Raw genomic sequence first — 17,608 nt, 5'->3', positions numbered from 1 at the left:
GTGTGTTACAGGATATAATTTAACCCCTCTTTTAAATGGCACCTGCTCTTTTCATCAGCTATCTTTCTGATTCTAAGAAGCAAACTGCCTATGACGCAGTTCATCCTTGATGTTAACTCCAGAGCAAGGAATTTCGGTTGTTATGTTCAATTGAAGATGTTACAATTAAATTGGTATAAACTGCTCAGCTTTTCAGTGATTCAAATCACCTTTCAGCTAGATATTTTAAGCAGGAGATATCCAGCCTTTTTTCTATTGCAAAACACATTGAACTGTAATTCTGATGACAGCAAACTGACAGCAGAGGAAAACAAAGGTCTTGCTTAAAATATGTAATGGACGATCTTAGAGTATGAAGGGCTGCATGTTGCTAATGATCAGCCCTGCTTTTTAACCAAAAGCATTGAGCCTAAGTGAAGACTTCTAAATTAGTCCCTATTCAGGTTACTGATGTACCCACAAAAGGTGCAGATGCAACAATATTTCACATTCACTGAGACTTTGACTGGGAACAGCAAATTATTTTCTCTTTTGGTTATATAATGAAGCTGCAACTTCTGGTCTGCAATTACATTTGACAGCAACAGTGTCCAAAGCTTATCCATAATTTCTGAACACACACGTGCGCACACACACACGCGCGCGCACACACACACACGCAGACCCATGGATCCTTCTGCTACTTGAGGTGATGAGAGGAAATTCTTCTTGCCATATATGGTTCCAGGATTTTTCCTTCTAAATTTTCTTTTCATGTAGGGTCCTATATGCAAATTCAGTCTGGCTTTTTGTTCTTCTTTTGCCAGATTACTAAACTAGAGCTACTGATCTAATAAGCAGTGTGATAAATATTTAAGTCTCTTGATTCCTACCTTGTAGGAGTGCATGACGTGTAGTATAACAGAAATTTGGAGTGACTATCAGTCCTGTGCTTTTTGTGGCAATTGATTCTGCAGACATGTTAGGCTGGCTTGGTCCATGCTAATGAGTTAGGCTCCTGATGAGAAATAGTAAGAAAAGCAAATATCCTGACAAACCCAACTCTGACCACCAAGTTGTGCAGCACTATGGAGGACATGCTGACAGGGTACTTTCAGGTAATTAGTTCTGCTGGCAAAAGCATTAAAACCTGTGAAATGAGGCAATAGCTGAGAATAAATCTCTTGCACTTAGGCACAAAGCTCTTTTAAAGATTTCTCTATTTTCTGTGCCTTCCCCAGGTTCCACGCTGCTGCACCAACCTAACATACTTGCTTCTTCCTGCTCTTACGCTGAAACCCTCTGGTTTTTAATGCTGTTCTGTATACTGGCTCATCCTTGCCTTTCTGACCTCCTCTCCTGCTTCCTTTTAACCTTCCCATCCTCCCATCAAACACGCTTGGCAGTCTCTTCTCCACACTAGTCTGGTCTGAAGCAGGCATCGGTGGCATGTGCAGCAAGGTTCCTCTCCTTGAAGACAGAGATAGAAATGTAAAGGTGCTGCCTCACACCAGCAAACCATGTCTTTCTAAACCACAGCAGTTTAATCAGGTAGCCAGGGACCTGCATGATTACACCTAGCAGTGAAACTACTTTCACCTCTGTACAGAGGCACAGGTTGCGTGCCGAGGACGGAGCACACGGCACAGCCCCATTTGGGCAGGTTTGGCAAACAGAGCAAGCCACCCGCTCCACATGCCACTGCCGAGGCATGCTGTGCTCTGCACGGGGACTCAGAGGGACGGTCAGTGCCATCTTGCTCTGGGCCTGCTGGTGCTGGTGCTGTTGCACCCAAAGAGCTCAGAGGTCCCCAGGGGTTCAGCCGCTGGAGGGGCTGGAGCCCACCGTGTCGCTTCACACACAGGCAGCGGAGAAGTCCTGAATCGTGAAGTCATCCCCTCAGCTTTGCGAAGTTTGGTGGACGCCTTATCCAGCAGTTTGACTGGTTAATGAGGTAGCAGCCACATTTTAAATTACCTGTTTTACTTTCTAGACTTATCCTGTGCATGAGACAGAGGAACACAAGTTACCCATCGAATTACACGGCTGAAACTGAATAAACGAGCCCCTTCTCATCCAAGACCTAACATGAAGGCAGCATTTGTGCCCCTCTCGGTCCCAGAGACAGGCTGGGGGAGGACGTGTGCACCGCCCTCCACCGACGAAGGCGAAACGCGGGCGCCTCTTCTCTTCTTGGCACGATTTTCATGTCCTCGCACTTTGGTGTGGCGTTTGAGGGTACCCCCACCCACACCAGCCACCGGCGGCCACCACCTCTGGCCCTGACGGTAGCAGGCGGCCGCCAGCAGCCAGGACCGGCGCGCTCTCTCGCGGAGGGGGGCGTAGGGAAGACCCCGGCACGGGCAGGAACGGCTCTGGGGGAAGGGCCGGTGCCAACAGGGAAGCCGGCCAGCTCCCCGGTGAAACGCCAGAAACGGGCGTTCCCCGAGCCCCGCGGCGACCGTGGGGCAACCCCCGTCCAGGCGATGCCGGAGGGGGGCGCGCTGGGCCGGCCGAGCGCCGCTGACCCACGCGGGGCCGGGCCGCACCACGGCAGGGCCTGGCTGCATGGAGCGGTTCGGCGGCGGCTGCGCGCGCAGCGGGGAGGGGGCCGCGCGCCGCGCCTGCTCCTACCGGTAGGGGCCGCCTTCGCTGCCAGGCTGAGCGGAGTGGAGTGGAGCGGAGCGGAGCGGAGCGTTAGGCGTGCTGAGGTACGGTAACGGTGACGGTAACGCTGCGGGGCAGGGCGCGGCAGGGCAGGGCAGGGCAGGGCAGGGCAAGGCGGCATCTCCCCTTCCGCCGCCGAACGGCGGGGCCGGGCCGGGTCGGGCCGGTGCCGTACCGCTCGTCGGAGGGGAGCGTGCGGGGCCTGCGGGCAGCGACCTGCCCGGCGGGGCTCGCCCCGTCAGCACCGGGCGGCGGTGGCGGGGGGGGGAGGGGGATGGAGAGGGCCGCCGGGGACGGCGGGGGAGGATGGCGCAGAGACGGTTTCCCGCAGTCGGTGTGGGCGCCGTCCCCCGGCGGTGATGTCCCTCGGCGCCTCCGCGCACCTGCTCCCGCGGCGGCGGGAGGCACCGCACTGCCCTGGGTGGGGGCTGCGGGCACCGCGTAACATGGCTGCCCCGGAGGCCTCCCCCGGCCCGCGGGGGCGGCGGGCCCGGCGGGGGCTGGGCACCGGTGGGGCGGATGGGGGTCCCGCGGCGGGGGGAGGACTTGGTGTTTGGGGCTGGCATCGGCAAACGCTGTCCCCGGCTGTCCCTTGCCTTCTGGCTGGGGACAAGGCTCTCCGGTCGCTGTCTTCCCTGGCTGCCCTCTCTACTAGCTGCTGCTTTCCCTTTTGCTCTTTAAGGCCCCGGCTTGGGTTGTGTCCCCCCTTCTTTTCTTTGAAGGTGCTTTTTCATATAGTCACCTTGAAATCTAGATGCCATCATGTGCATTTCTAAGCATACTGTTTCACTCAGGGAGGTATGTGATGGTTTCGTTCACTTGAGCAGGCTGATGAGCAGACATACCTTCCTGCAAGAGTCTACAAACCTGATGAGATCTTTATATGTGCTACTAGAGGCTATGGTTAACCTGCTTTAAAAGAAAGACATTTTCTCCAGTACTGATAATTAAAGGGGAAAAAAACATATTAAACCAGCATCTCAAGCAGAAGACAGCTTTGTTAGGGCCCTGATCCTACAAGTACACATATATATAAAAATCTACCCCTATGAAAAATGTTCTTAGAACTGAGTAAAGCCATCCATACCTGTAAGATATGAAACTAATAACCTCAGAGAAGTGGTTGTGCTGCAGTACTTTGTAAATTCTGTGATGCAAACTATCTGTGTATGCTAAATTTACTCAGTGGTTTAGAAGATAACAAATACATGAACTTGTGGGAAGTGGAGTGACTGACTCATTTGGTTATGGATTATTACTGTTTCAGCTGTTGGTCTAAAAGCTGTTTTAGAATTACGGTTTTAAAGCATCTCTAAGCATGCTGGTTTGTTCATAACTTGCACCCCAGACCCTCCAGCCAAACAAAAAGAAACCTCAAAACAAACCCTCAGTCATATATATTTACGAGGTTGATCTCTGTGAACACAGGACTTCCACTGATTTGAGACGAATCAAGACTGAAGTTAACTTAAACCATTTATAGTGCTATGAACTTTTGCAAGCAGTTTGGATCGCAGCGCTTACACAGGCAGTCTAAAATGACAGGTGTTATACTGAGGCAAATATGGTGTATGGAAATCCTTTATTGATGAGAGTAGGTTTTGTCCTCCCCAGAAGGTATTTCTGATGCTTAGAGTTTGAGATTTTTATGGTAACTTCCTTTTTTGGAAGACATTTGTAACTTTTTTCTTGGTAAAGTAGGATATGGCTTAAGCTCCACTTGTTTACTCTTGATGAGTTTGGTATTTTTGGTAAAGGGTACTGAATTTGGCTCTCCACCCTCCCATTCAAAAGTCATCAACTGTGGATGCTTTATGCAGCTTGCATGTGGGAAAGTGTGCTAGTTTATGCTAGAAGCTTCCGGTAAGAATTTCTTTATTTATTATGGACCTGAAGAGTTGTGAAGCTGGACATTGTCCCTCTAGTCTATTGGCCGCCTTCTGTAAATTCAGCAGATTGAGAAATTGCTGTCTATACCTGCCTCTCTGTAAGGGACCCAAATGGCTGATTTCTGCCACAATGTGTTGCTTTACATCTTAACATTTACAAATTATTTTGCTAGTATCGCAACACTTGCTGTTGTTTTAGGTTATATTTTAAACTAAACTGAGACTTCGACAAGGTACTCTGATGCTTTTTATTTTACCCCTTGTTAACATAACAACATTGCTAATTTGAAATGACTGCCGGTCAGTGTGCATTAGCCAGTTGTGTGTGGAGGTGGACAGTCTCTCCTGTGCAGTGATCAGGACCTAACTGAACTGCAAAACTGGATTGTGCTGGCTCTACAGAGAGGGAAAGCTACATGGCAAAGTATTATGCAGCAGTTAGCAATTTCTCATCACGAAGTTGTGTGTAGTACAAAGATGCTTTAGATGCCAGCAGCTCCTAACAAGGGTCTCTGACCCAGTGACAAAAGTAGGAAAACAGGTGCCTCTCTACCAAATGGAGGGTGTTACAAATATGACCTTAGACTGCAGGCTGTAATAGCAGCTGCAAAAGGAACAGAGTTCTGTGACTGTTTGGAGACTTAATTAAGTGCCTTGACATCCACTCATGAAAAGTCTGTATAAATAATGAATTTTGCCTGTATGCACAGCCTGTGATGGAAATGAGACTGAAATCTGTTGTCTTCTGGATGACTGACCCTGATTTATTTTTAAATAGAACTACGTTTTCATTAACATAATTCAGATTACTTGAGGCAAAAAATAAGATCCTCTCTTCTTTTGAAAGATACCTACTTTGAAAGGTTGAATGAGGGTGTATTAGGCAATTAAAATAGAACTGGTTGGTCAAGGGACTGTAAACTTTTGTAACAGCTGAAATCTTACTCTTTGTTAGGACTTTAAATACTGAAGAGCTTTACCATGCTCATTTCATGGCCACTATCTAATTTGTTAGACAGTCTTAAGAAATCTGGCAGCTGTTGCCAGGAATATTGCAAATTTTCCCACATACAGCAAGAGAAATATTTTCAATTCTTTCCAGGCCTATTATGCATTTGCTCAGTTAAATGACCGAAGGGTGTCATTTAGGAAAGCTTTGAAATGCATCTTGATTTTATGCCTGTGTAGGGAATTGCTACTTCTTGTAATTCAAAAATAAAAGTGAACTTACTGGAAAATGGCCATCCCAAATCTCTGACTAGAAGTTTGAGGTGTTGCTCATTTTGAGCAAAGTCTTGAGAGATTAATGGGAAGTTAATGTACAAAAAAAAAAGAGAAGAGTTGAGCATGGCTTGTTAAGTTTCAGCTGCTGATAACTTCTTTTAGATATCTTCTCAGACACAACTTTGAGGGACAGAGACAGTCAAAGCTGAGTATGGCACCTTAAAGTGGTAAATTGGTGGTGTTGTCCATTGGTGGTAAGGAAAGAGTCAAACAGTTTGGCTAAGGTCTAATAATGAAATGCCCAAACGATAGGGACACACAGATCTGGCATGATATCTGCTTTATATTCAGGAACAGTCTCTGCTTTCTAATTTCTTAATAAATGCAACCTTCCTCTCTCCTGATAAGTCATGCATTAAAACTGTCCAAATTGTCAGTTAAAAAAATAACCTTGCAGTGTTTCCTAAGATGGGAACAATATTATTATTGTGCCTTTCAGTTTGCTGTCTTTGTTCTGTGCCTGCAGCTGAATGAATTTTGCTTTTCATTTCTGTTTTTGGAAACATTGCTTTTCTGCAGGATGCAGAGATCACATGTCTCTATGTCCATAAGACACTAAGCTTGATTTGCAAGTAGAAATACAAGCTTGTCTCAGGCACAGGAAACATCTTAATTTGAAGGTTAAAATAGAGGTTCAAAACCAACAACTAAACCCGGAACAAAGTTTTCACAGTTGTAACTGACCTTTCTCCTGCCACCCGTTGAAAATATGGAAGAGTTGAGAATAAATAATCTGCGGCCCATTTGATATATTCCTAATGAGACAGCCTTGATCCAGATCTGAGGACCCTTGTTCAGATGCTGCCTCTCAGTTTTTCATTGTAAATGTTTCTTGCAGGTTAGGTCACTTACCCTTTCCGGTAGCAATGAAAACAGAGTTACTGACATCTTCAAACATTACTGAAATATTTCAGAAGTATTAGCACAGCTGGGTCTCTGTTTTTTAAAAGTCAAAAAAATAGTGACGAAAGGTCATCGTTTAATAAACAGAAACAAATTGTATGTCTTCATAAAAGGTTTAATGTGCTCTCTGGACTTTAAAAGCAGCTCAAATCTCTTTTGGAATATAAATGTTAAAGAAAATGCTGTCATCACCAGAATGCACTCAGAACTTATTAGCAAGGAGTTTAGCAGCCTCTGTATTTCTGGTACCTAAAACACCTGTTCCAGACCAGCTTTAATTTGAAGAAACTATAGAAGTGAGGGTGGAAAAATTAGGCTATATGATCAGTAAAACTGGTGGTCTGACCAAACTGTGATGGAGCTCTGAGATGAAACCCCAGTGTTAACCCTTCCACCCTTGTTTTTGGGGACACCCGCACTATCTTGAAAACATGATGTTGATTATCACCAGCATTAACAACGGGTTATCTTGGACAATCATAGGCGTGCTTGAAAAACTGGGGGTTAGGAAAGGTTTAGACTTTGTACAACACATTGGTTATATCTGTGCTTCAGAAAGCTCGACAGTTATGCCAACAGAACTCTTGAGGACAAACTTAGAAAATGTTTGAAAGATGAGTTTTTGTGATGTATCTGTGCAACCTCACTAAGCTGAATGAAAGCAAAGTGTGTTCGTGGTTCCATCCATGCTGGAAGAATTGCTAGCGTAACTATGCTGAGTAGTGAATGCAGCAGTTATGCTCCTAGGTGGAGGTTTGGCTTGATCAAGCTGAAGTTTTGCCAGCTTGTGAGTCAAATCATACAAGGCAAATTTTACAGTTAATTTCTACTTATAGTAACATGAGGTGAATGCTTTTCTGTTGTCAGTGCTGACTGCTTGGTTGCACTGAACTTTTCTTTCTTAATAGCCACTTGAGCGTTGTTTTGATTTCTTGTGAAGAGGAGCTGTAATGGCAGTAGCTGACTTCCCATGTAATATCTTTTACTGGTCTGGTATTGCTCTACATGATGGTGACTCGGTATTATTAAATTTTTAGGCAAGAGGCTGTATTGGTGTACAAAACAAAAATTTTGCATAGCATATTAAGGGCAGAGCTGTTTGTACATGTGCATCGCTTAATATGTCCTAAATGGTGCCTTGTCAGGAAAGGAGTAGCTCTACACATAGGAATAGCTACTTCAAAATTTTTTCATTTGGTGTAAATCTTAATTGACATTAACAATAAATCTTAACATTTCAGAAACCCCAGCTAACTTAACTTGTATTAAAACCAAAGGGTTTTTATATGTGACTTCAGGGGCATCTTTAGCTTTTCTTGAGATAAAGTTGCAGGGCATTAAGTTAGAAGCAATTAAAAAAGTATGAAGTGCAAATATTGGTTCAGCTCAATAAACATGAGTTAAATTTCAAGACAGACCCTTTTTTGACCCTGTTTTCTCACAATAATCCTTTTTATTGCCCACTGCATGCTAGTGAGTGCTGCACTTTCATTATAAGCCTATTGTTTTGTTTTCCAATTGGAAGAAAAGACAGAAAAAAACTTGCTGTTGGCAAAAGCAGTTTTAGTGTTTTAGAAATAAGCTTTGGAATTACTTGAAGAATAAGTTATTAGAAGAGCTTCAAAAACTAATAGTTCATAATATTGAATTTTTATTTTTGGTATTTTTTTTTAATAAATTACACATAGCAACTATGAAAGCTACTGTTGGCAAGCCAGTTTTCACATAATTTGTAACTTTGTAAAAGGTAATTACATTGTGCTTAATGTCTTCAGGGTATTTTGGCAAACAAGGAAAATTAGTTGGCTTGAAAAGAGTTGACATCTATTTGATACGGGAGGATAAAGTTATTTTTCTGAGAAGTAATTTTATTGTAGCAGTCAAATTCTTGAACTTTATAAAAGATTATTTCTGTACCAAATACCAGCTTTCAGAGAAGCAGTACACAGTGTTATTCTGGAAAAAAACCCAAAAAAAGTCTTGAGCCAAGTTAGTATGAAAATCTTCTTTTCTCCTGTTTGGACTCTGACTTGTTAAGCTAGGAGTGCTTTGTTGTGGGTACACAGCTATTTCAGTTTTCTTGGGTCGGGGGCAAGGCTCCAAAACACACTGAATAATTTATGCCCATCCCTGTTCTCCTAGGAGCGTGGCTTCAGTTTCTGACAGTCGTGTTCACGAGGAGAGGATGGGATGCAGCAATCTGTCCTGCGTGCCTGTTGCTATAACAGCATTATTTGTCTGTTCCTTTTTTGTAGGTGAAAAATGACATCTAAATGAATCTTCTGTTAGATTATGTCACAACCTTAATGTACAGACTTAAAGAATAATGATTTTATTCCTCATTGACCACTCTAAAAGTCTGATTGCGGACAAATTTTAACACTAACAGTGCAAGTTGTTCTGGTTAGAATTTGTGACCCTTCTTAATACATGTTAGCATTTGTAAGATCCTCATACTGTGAAATGGAAAATACTCTAGAGTGAAATGTTCCAGATCTTGATATTTTCAACCTGCAGATTAGTATTTTATGTCTATCAAGATCTATGGGTTGGTTTTCTTGAGGTGGTCCTAGGCAACAGCACTTCCATGTTCACCCTATTTCAGGAGTGTAGTGATGTTCAGATGTGTTTACAAAGCCCTGATAATTGTAGTACCTGTTGTTTCACATTGTGATGTTTGGAGCCAGACATCGCCCAGTAGATGTTACTCCTTTCTTTCCGCATCAAAATACTTAGGAGCTCATCTGTTTTACTATTGACAGTAATGGTGATTTTTTTTATAGAGTTAATTTGACTTGGCAGTCTCTAAATGAGATTTATCACAATGAGAGAAGACCTTAATAAAGGAACTTGTTAAATAAAGCTTCTTCATAGTGTCTGAACACAAACTAAGCGAAGTGCCATAGTGACCAGGAGACTCTGGAAAAAATATGACCACGTGCAATATTGTGTAGTACACTTTTATCAAATAAAAAGATAGCAAGTGGAGTATATTACTTTGTGACTGTCACTCAGAACCGGTTTTCCAGCCTTTGTGCCCACCGTGATTCTAGGTCACCCAAGTGTGATACCTGTTAACTACCTGAAACTGCAGCAGTTATTATGTAGTGGCATAGCATAATGTACAACTCTTTGTCTATTTCTAGCACTTTCATATGCAGAATGGTTTTGGATATAGCCTGTAATAGACTGTATGGTCCCTGTTTCTCTTAACTTTCAGTGGCCTATCCATGAGTATAATGGTCTGCAATCAAATCTAGGGCCTGTTGACATGGAGTGTAGGCTTACCTCTCTCTGCACTAAAATGTAGGTCTGAGGTATGATTTGTTGAGAAAATCACTCCTGTATGCTAACATGCTCTGTGGTAAAGAACTATGGCTGTGAATGTGCAACAAGGTGTTCTTTGAGATGTATTTGCAGTCATTCCTGGTGTTTTCTAAGGTTTTGAGGATTGCCTTTCGTTGGAGGAGCAGATGATCTGTGAAAAAAGAGTAGGGATTAACAGTAGGTGGTTTTGTAAGTTAGCCGGATTTACTAGAGGTACTGTGAAGGAGGAGTATTCTGTTCCTCCTGAAGCTGAAAGATGCTTGTTTGGTATTGAGTCAGGATGGTATCTTGTGAAAGGGCAAAGAGGTGGCAAATACATGAAAATGAGAATGAGGACAACCTGAAGTTGAACTAAGAAGAAAGGAAAATGAAGTAGGCAAGTAGAAATGTCCTGCTTAGATAGGTAGCTGCTAACAGTCTACTTTAGTTACATGATGGAGGAAGATGAAGTTCAGTAGTGTTCTGAATAAACACAGGTTGTGGGTGTATCTGAGAAACTGCCATCCTTGCCATGTTTAAAATGAACCAAATGAGGTTCTAGGAAAGACTGCTACTGAGCAAACTGAGTAGATTTAAACTGTAGTTGACTGCTAGCTAGCTTCCTTCTCTAGAAACATAATTTAAGATCCCTGTGCCAACTCTTAGAGCAATTATGTTTGTAGTACAAGGTTATAACATTCAGCTTGCAGTGTTTAACTGTTATGTACTCCCTTGTATGAAATACAGTGTGTGTTGAAGTGAGCTCTAGTTATAGAATAACTTACTCGTACTTTCATACTTAAAAAGTGTTACCAAAATGTCAATTTGTTTTTGGTTCAGTAACTGCTGGTATATTTAAAGGAAAAAATGAAAAACCTCACAAATACAAATGAGCCTGCTTTATTCCAAGGAGGACTTCAGGAGTCTGTAGAATATTGGATACCTACAGGTTTTTAATTCTTTTCCCTGCCTCCTCAGTCTGTAGGTATGTAAAAGTCTGCCTCGCATACATTCCAATTCATTCAGTAACACAGTCCTGAAGCATGCCTTCCCATCTTTTTAAGCCTACCTAGCAATATGTTTGGTATGTAAGTTGAAGAAGTTAATGTAATAAAAATTAGTACTGTGTATCACTTTAACCTTTCTTTCTAGGCTGTTGGATGTCTAATTTCTTCTGCTGCCCCATGTATTTCAAATAAATCCACTTAGTTTGTGTTTAGAATAAAGAAAATACTTCTTTTGAATACTGAGATCCACAGTAAGCCTGAAAGTTATTAAAGATTTTGGCTGGTCTGGCAAGGCATCAGAAGACAAATTTAGAGCACTAAATGACTTACCTGAAGGTAGATGTGAACTCTTAGGGTGCTGGAAAGCAGTTACGTTGACGTCACCAACACAGCAAAATAAATGTACATACTCAGAATAATTCATAACAAAATACTAAATGGTTTCATTAGTGATGAAGCTTGGGCAACGCTCTACATGTTGCATTTCTGTTTAGTCACAAATGCTCTGATGACTTGTGAGTGATGAGGGGCCATTAAAGTGGGGCTTTGTCTTCATGTCTGTCTGCAAGACACTCATCTAGAACCAACAATTTACTGAGACTGGCGCAATATGCCAGTCTGCAGGTAGGTGTCCTCTGCCAGATATATTTTATCAGCTGAAGTCATTCCAGCTTATAGTAGCTTGTCCCTTCCTGCTAGTCAAAACTCTGCTTGTAAAAAGGGATCGGTTTGTTTCCTAATGCATTTTCAACTCAACTGACTGAATATTCTTGTATATAATCGTAACTAAATTAAAATGTTGTGTGAGTTCCCTAGACAATTCATCACCCCACATTGTGTTGGTAGAGTACACCTTTAACACATCTTCTCTTGAAGTTTTTTTGCAGGGTTGAGCATCACTGTGACCTGTTCATAGTCTATGGGCAAACTCTTAAGTGTTTTCTTCACAAACTTACCGCTTTATGGATTATAGTCTTTATCCAAAAGGCATTCTTTCTTTGGTTTAATATTGGAAGCCTATTCTGTGAGAAGTGTGTGCTCAAATGGTACTGCTTTAAAAAAATAAAAAGTCAAATTTGAATGGTTTGAAAGATGTCTAAGTTAATGATCAAAACCAGCTTTGCACACCCCCCTCAACTCCCGGTGTTGTCTTTCAGAAAGATTAGTAGCTTTGAAGGGGAATCTTTTGATTGTATTGGTTGTTTCTAAGGAGTCCAAATGTGTGCAGGTATTTTTACTTGTTCAGCATATTGTGGAGGGAGAAGAGGAACGTATTTGTTCATTTTGGGGCTGGAATTTCTGATGCAATGTTAAGATCTATGAAGAAATCTCAGACATCTGTGTTGAGTGCCATTTTAACAAGCAATAAACACCCCACCTTTTTCTTTTGTAGGTGTATGTGCCAGAAGTTTCCCTGAATGGTGGAAAAAATGTCAGATATGGCAATGTACACAAGACCAGCTACAGTAGTATTATAGTCCTGAAACAGTTTACATTTTTTATTAATATATTGTCATTGCAAACACTTAAAATCTTAAAATGTTTGTGCTATCCTATAAGCATTTTAAAGACTATTCACATTAGCCTGCGTAAACAAATAAACTGCAATCAATTAATTTTAGGCAAGAGCAACAATGCAGACAAACCACAGAGGAAATAAAGTGCAATTAGTGCTTCAGTCTCTCTCTGATCTGAGTAGATGAATTGATGGTCAGTTTTGTGATATAATTGTGCTATATCTTTGTTCTGTTTCTAGTTACACCATTGTCTTCCTTCAGGAATCCCTCAAACATGTTTTCTCTTTCCTTTTTTAAAATTTTGAACTGCATGGGAGCAGAGATAGTAAATTATTTAAAATTATTCTCTGTCTCTGCACTTATCTGAGTCAGCAGAATACATCTAGGTCGTATGTTCCCAAACAGCTCTGATGCAGAATCTCTTTTTTTCTTTCTGTGGGAACTAAGTAGACTCATTAAGGTACAGTCATCTAGCCTTTGTTCCTCCTCTTTATGCCCTCACAAAGCTTCGGTGAAAAATGTCTGAAAATGACTATAATTCTTTTTAAGTCCAGATAAGCTTCCTCTGAGCTGACCTGTTCTTCCATTACCATTGCACAATCAGCTGACAGATAGAGGGAATGCATTGTCTCTTAGCTACAACAAATAGTGGTAGACTGAATGATTCTCTAATGCATGCAATTACGAGTTCAGCAAACACTGCTTCTGTTTGTTTACACCTTCCTTCCTTTCTAGGATGGCTGCAGCTCCCCCAAGTTACTGTTTTGTAGCCTTTCCCCCATGTTCTAAAGATGGGCTGGTGGTGTTTGGAAAGAACTCTGCACGGCCTAGAGATGAAGTACAGGAGGTGGTCTACTTTGCTGCCACAGCTCACGATCCGGGAAGCAAAGTTGAGGTAAGGGTGAATTGGTACATTCAGACTGTGAGAAGTGACAATTATTGGAAGTAGTGAATGCTGTCTTGTTTTCTTGTCAGATTGTGGAGTCCTTGTTCCCTTCACTTAAACCTCTCTCGAGTAGAGAGGAGACAAGATTTTTGAAAGTCCGGAAAGTAAAACTCAGAATGGAACTTTTTTGTTTAATTGAGGAAAAATCCATGATCTGTACTTAGTCCAGCAGACAGGCTGAACTGTTCACATCTCAGATTCCTGCACTGTGTAGCCTGTTGCTTGCCTTTTCCTTTTAAGGGAAAAATATCCTGGCTAACTGGAACTAGAAGCAAATTTTCAAAGTTTGTCACTTGCCATATGAATTGTTTTCATTCATGGTTGTTGTTTTGACAGTTGTAATGGGGCGTGACTACGCTAGGCATGTTGCAAAACAGGTAGCCAGAAATCTCTGCCTCAAAGAACTTGTGCTCTAATAAGGGAACGTGAGAGGAGTAAAACAAGAGCATAGGCTTTGTAAGCCAAACCTAACTCCTGTACATACAATTGGCTTTGATGACATGTTCTGCAGCTGAGGCATCTGCATCATGGTCAGTTTTCAGTGCTGTGGCTTCTCTCTGAAACCAGGCTGGATGTGCAGTCCTGAAGCTGGACGCTGATGCCATAGATGCACGTTGAAAGGGACCGTGCTAGAATTAATTTTAATTATAGTCTGTTACTGCAGCCTCACTTCAATGACAGGAGAAATGAAAGGATAAGCAGATGTGGAAGGGTGAAGCAAGGGGACAAATGAAACAGGACAGGAAGAGGGGCAAGTGTGCAGTGAAGGTGGAATGAAGAGACTGAGGCAGCAGAAGGAAAGACAAGGATTGGTGGGGGTAGCTGTTTTAGCAGAGGACACACAGCCTGATCTGCACTGTCAGGAGCTTTTAGAGTCCACAGGTTCTTGCTCTGGCTAGCACTGGGAAAGCAGGAGCTGAGAGGTTCCCTGCATTCAGCTTGCTCCTGCCCCTGTGGCTGTGCAGAAGGCTGAGGACACTAGGTGTTCTGCACCAGGCTGCTGTCTTTCATCTCTACAGGTCCTTTATGGATATAATTGTTGCTTCCCCAGAAGAGATCCTAAGGCCAGTGCCAGTTTTAATTCTGTCTTTCAAGTGGGACAGCTTCCAAATTTCAGAGGATTTTGTGCTGTTCTTTCTAACAGTTAAAGTTCTCTTAATTCCTGTTGCTACCAAGATCTGGTACAACTCATGCATTATTAAATGGTTTAATCTTGGATATAAAGAAATCCCCTCCCCTGTCCAAAAGCACTAACTGCTGTTGATTGCAGTGCTTTATTGGTAGCACTGTTGTAGACCTGTGCTAGTATACAGAACACAAGTGTGATAATAAGACAAGAAGAAAACTTCAGAGGAGTTTTTTTAAAGCATCTCTTCATAGAACTGGAAATGAAAAAAAGTTCTGTTATTGTGGAAGAACAACTTCCAAAAGCTGCTCTGGAGTGTTTGTATCCTTAAAGGAGAATACTTTGTGAAAGCTTAATGTTAGAGTACTTGATTCTTTTGGTCTCTTTGCACCATATCTTACTCTTTGATGAGATTGTCATAATTTGCTGAAGGGTATAATTAAACCATATATAATCTATTATGATCCCTTTCCTACTCCATGATTAACCAGTTTAATGCCTTTTATAGAATTCAGTCATAAACTGGACTCTTCTGCCAGTCCTTTTGGAAGCGGGGAGCACAATCCCTTTCCCTAGCACACTGCAGTTTGTAGACTTACTCTGCTAACCAGTATCTGCAAGCTTTCCCCTTAAATGTTGATTTTTTTTTTTTTTTTCTAAATGGAGGTAAAGTTTGTTGCACTGTGGTGAAGATGTGCTCTTAGACAAGGGACTGGAGTGCTAATACCTTTGTTTTTAAAGGAGGGGCTTGCGCCCTAATTAGATGGGTACTTTGGCCTCTGCTAGTCTATGCTACTGCATATTTCTTCATTAGCTAGCCTCAGGTTTGCAAGTACAGTGGTGTACAGAAACATACAGGCTCCAGATGTTTACCAAAATTCCTTCTGTTTCCTCCCAGCACAGAATAAAAACATCTCCAGTTGCTCTCAGCACTAAGTATTGTTAATGTCTTTTTTTTTTTTTTTTTTTTTAAACTCATGGGTATTTTGAGTAGAGTGAGCTGGTTAAAAACAAGATACTAATTTTAATTGTTTCATTGGGTCTAAAGGTTGTCTGGTAGCTTTGTGCAATCCTTTAACTGCTCTCCTTTGGACAGACCTAAGCATAGATTTAGTTGTTAGGGTTTTTTTGAAGTTCAAGATTTTTTTTTTCCCCCACCTTCAGAGAGAGTGAGAGAGAGTGTGTTCATTCAAACAAGTCTAGCAAATACCGATGTTGTAGAATAATTCTCTTTAGAAATAACCCTTTCTTTTTTTTATTTTCTTTTAAAACTGGCCACTTCAAAGGCCTTTAAAAATGTATCATAATAATCCCCTTTGCTGTAGGAATTGTGAAAGATTGACTGAATCAACAAAAGCTCTACAGTCCAAGTTTTAGGCTGCTAGATTTGCTTCTAGATTTTGCTGTTTTATGAATTTAAATACACTAGTGAATAAGTAGATTGCAATTTCAAACATGCTAACTCTTTGTGATAGCAGAACAGAAGTAAGGACTTCAGTTTTTGCTAATTAGCTGAAATGTATGTATTTATCCTGTTGTAGGGATGTGTCTAAGACTACTCTTGTTTTATGACAAATGCATACTTACCTATAGTCAGAGCTTGTGCAAAGGCTGTTCATTCCTTGTGTACTGTTAGTGGTACCTCTAAAATTTAAGAAAAGCTTTAAGGAAGGGCTTGAATTCAGCTGCTTCATGTTTTTTTAAGTAGCAGGCATACAACACTATATCCACCTTTTAAGCAAACTTACTAAGTTGTCAGACGTAATTAGCTAATAGGGGGAGAGGAGAGGAATGTCAGAGCTTCTAGATGTAGCCTTTGACATATTCAGAATTATTACTTTGTTCTTTAAAACTCGTAAAAACTGCCAACACTTCAGTTATCATTGGGTGAGGGTTTTTTTGCTACAGCTTTCCTTCCCTTGCATTTTATAAAACTAACTGAAATGGGTCTGAGAAAATGGAATGTATGATATTTTGCAAATGGAAAAATGTTGACCAATTTCATGCTACTGTTTTCCTAAGTTAGTAATCCTATATGCCTCTGACTAAATTTTCCCTTTCAATCATCCTAGTATGTTTCTTTTTTTTTTTTCCCAAATGAACAGCTTTTCTCTCCATTCCATGTTGTACATTTGCATTGTTTTCTGACGTTAGATACATGATCCTTTACCTTCACTGGGCAATGGTGGTAGACTTGCTTTTCATTATATTCTATTCTTTGTAGGTAATGTAATCCAACGTGTATCAAATTTTGATTACTTCTCCGTGACTGTCACTCACATGTGAACTTCTGTTAAGAGGTGGTTTTCAACACACTTAACAACATGGGTTGTTTTATAAGACTCTCTCAGGAAGTCTGTATCCTATTTGTGTTCTGTGCTGCTCACATTTGCAGATGTGATAATGTACAATGTAAACAAAAATGGCACAGTAGTTCAGCTAGATTATTGCCGTACAGGAATCAGGCAGGCTATGCTACATAGCTATCAGCTAGTTTGTGGCAAGGCCTTAAACAAGGGAATTCAGTGAATACTGCAAGTCATTTTGAGCTTGATCTTTGTGGCTCAGTCTGCCAGACAAGTAACCCTGCAGCTAACTCATCAACATAATTCCTTCCCTCCGTGTCAGCAGGTTCCCAAGACCCTGAACAATGGGGCTTTTCATGAAGGTCTCTTCTCTGTGTGACAACTTTCTCAAAAGTTTGGTTTTGTTTTGCATTGTAATTCTGCAGTGGCAGATGCTGATCAGCACTCTTCCTTGTTGTAGTGGTCAGTCCAGTAAACTTGTGTGTGCAGGTGAAATATTGCTCCCTTAAGCATAAATAGGGTCCTTTTATGAATTTCGCTACTAAAACTAAGTGTGTTCTTTTTTCCCCAGATGTGGATTTTAAGAATTTTTCATGTGTTAGTGAGAATTCATGTTGTATGAGTTTTAAGATGCAAGCCCCTCTGTCTTATTTTTAAGGTAGATTTTACTGACTGGAT

General features: G+C 41.5%; 1 protein-coding gene across 1 annotated transcript in view; it reads left to right on the top strand.

Annotated features, from left to right (window-relative positions):
• The first annotated feature begins 2,668 nt into the window (after positions 1-2,668).
• SCRN1 (secernin 1) overlaps positions 2,669-17,608 on the top strand; it is a 39,124-nt gene continuing 24,184 nt past the window's right edge. Inside the window, exons 1-2 of the mRNA XM_059818581.1 lie at positions 2,669-2,690; positions 13,288-13,447. Of these exons, the coding sequence (XP_059674564.1) occupies positions 13,289-13,447 (159 nt within the window). The 5' untranslated portion in view covers positions 2,669-2,690; position 13,288. The remainder of the gene's footprint in view (positions 2,691-13,287; positions 13,448-17,608) is intronic.

Source organism: Gavia stellata, chromosome 6 (assembly GCF_030936135.1).
Source record: "Gavia stellata isolate bGavSte3 chromosome 6, bGavSte3.hap2, whole genome shotgun sequence".
Classification (NCBI taxonomy): domain Eukaryota; kingdom Metazoa; phylum Chordata; class Aves; order Gaviiformes; family Gaviidae; genus Gavia; species Gavia stellata.
Note: the sequence above shows the minus strand (reverse complement) of the source record. Positions and strands in the feature narration are given on the sequence as shown.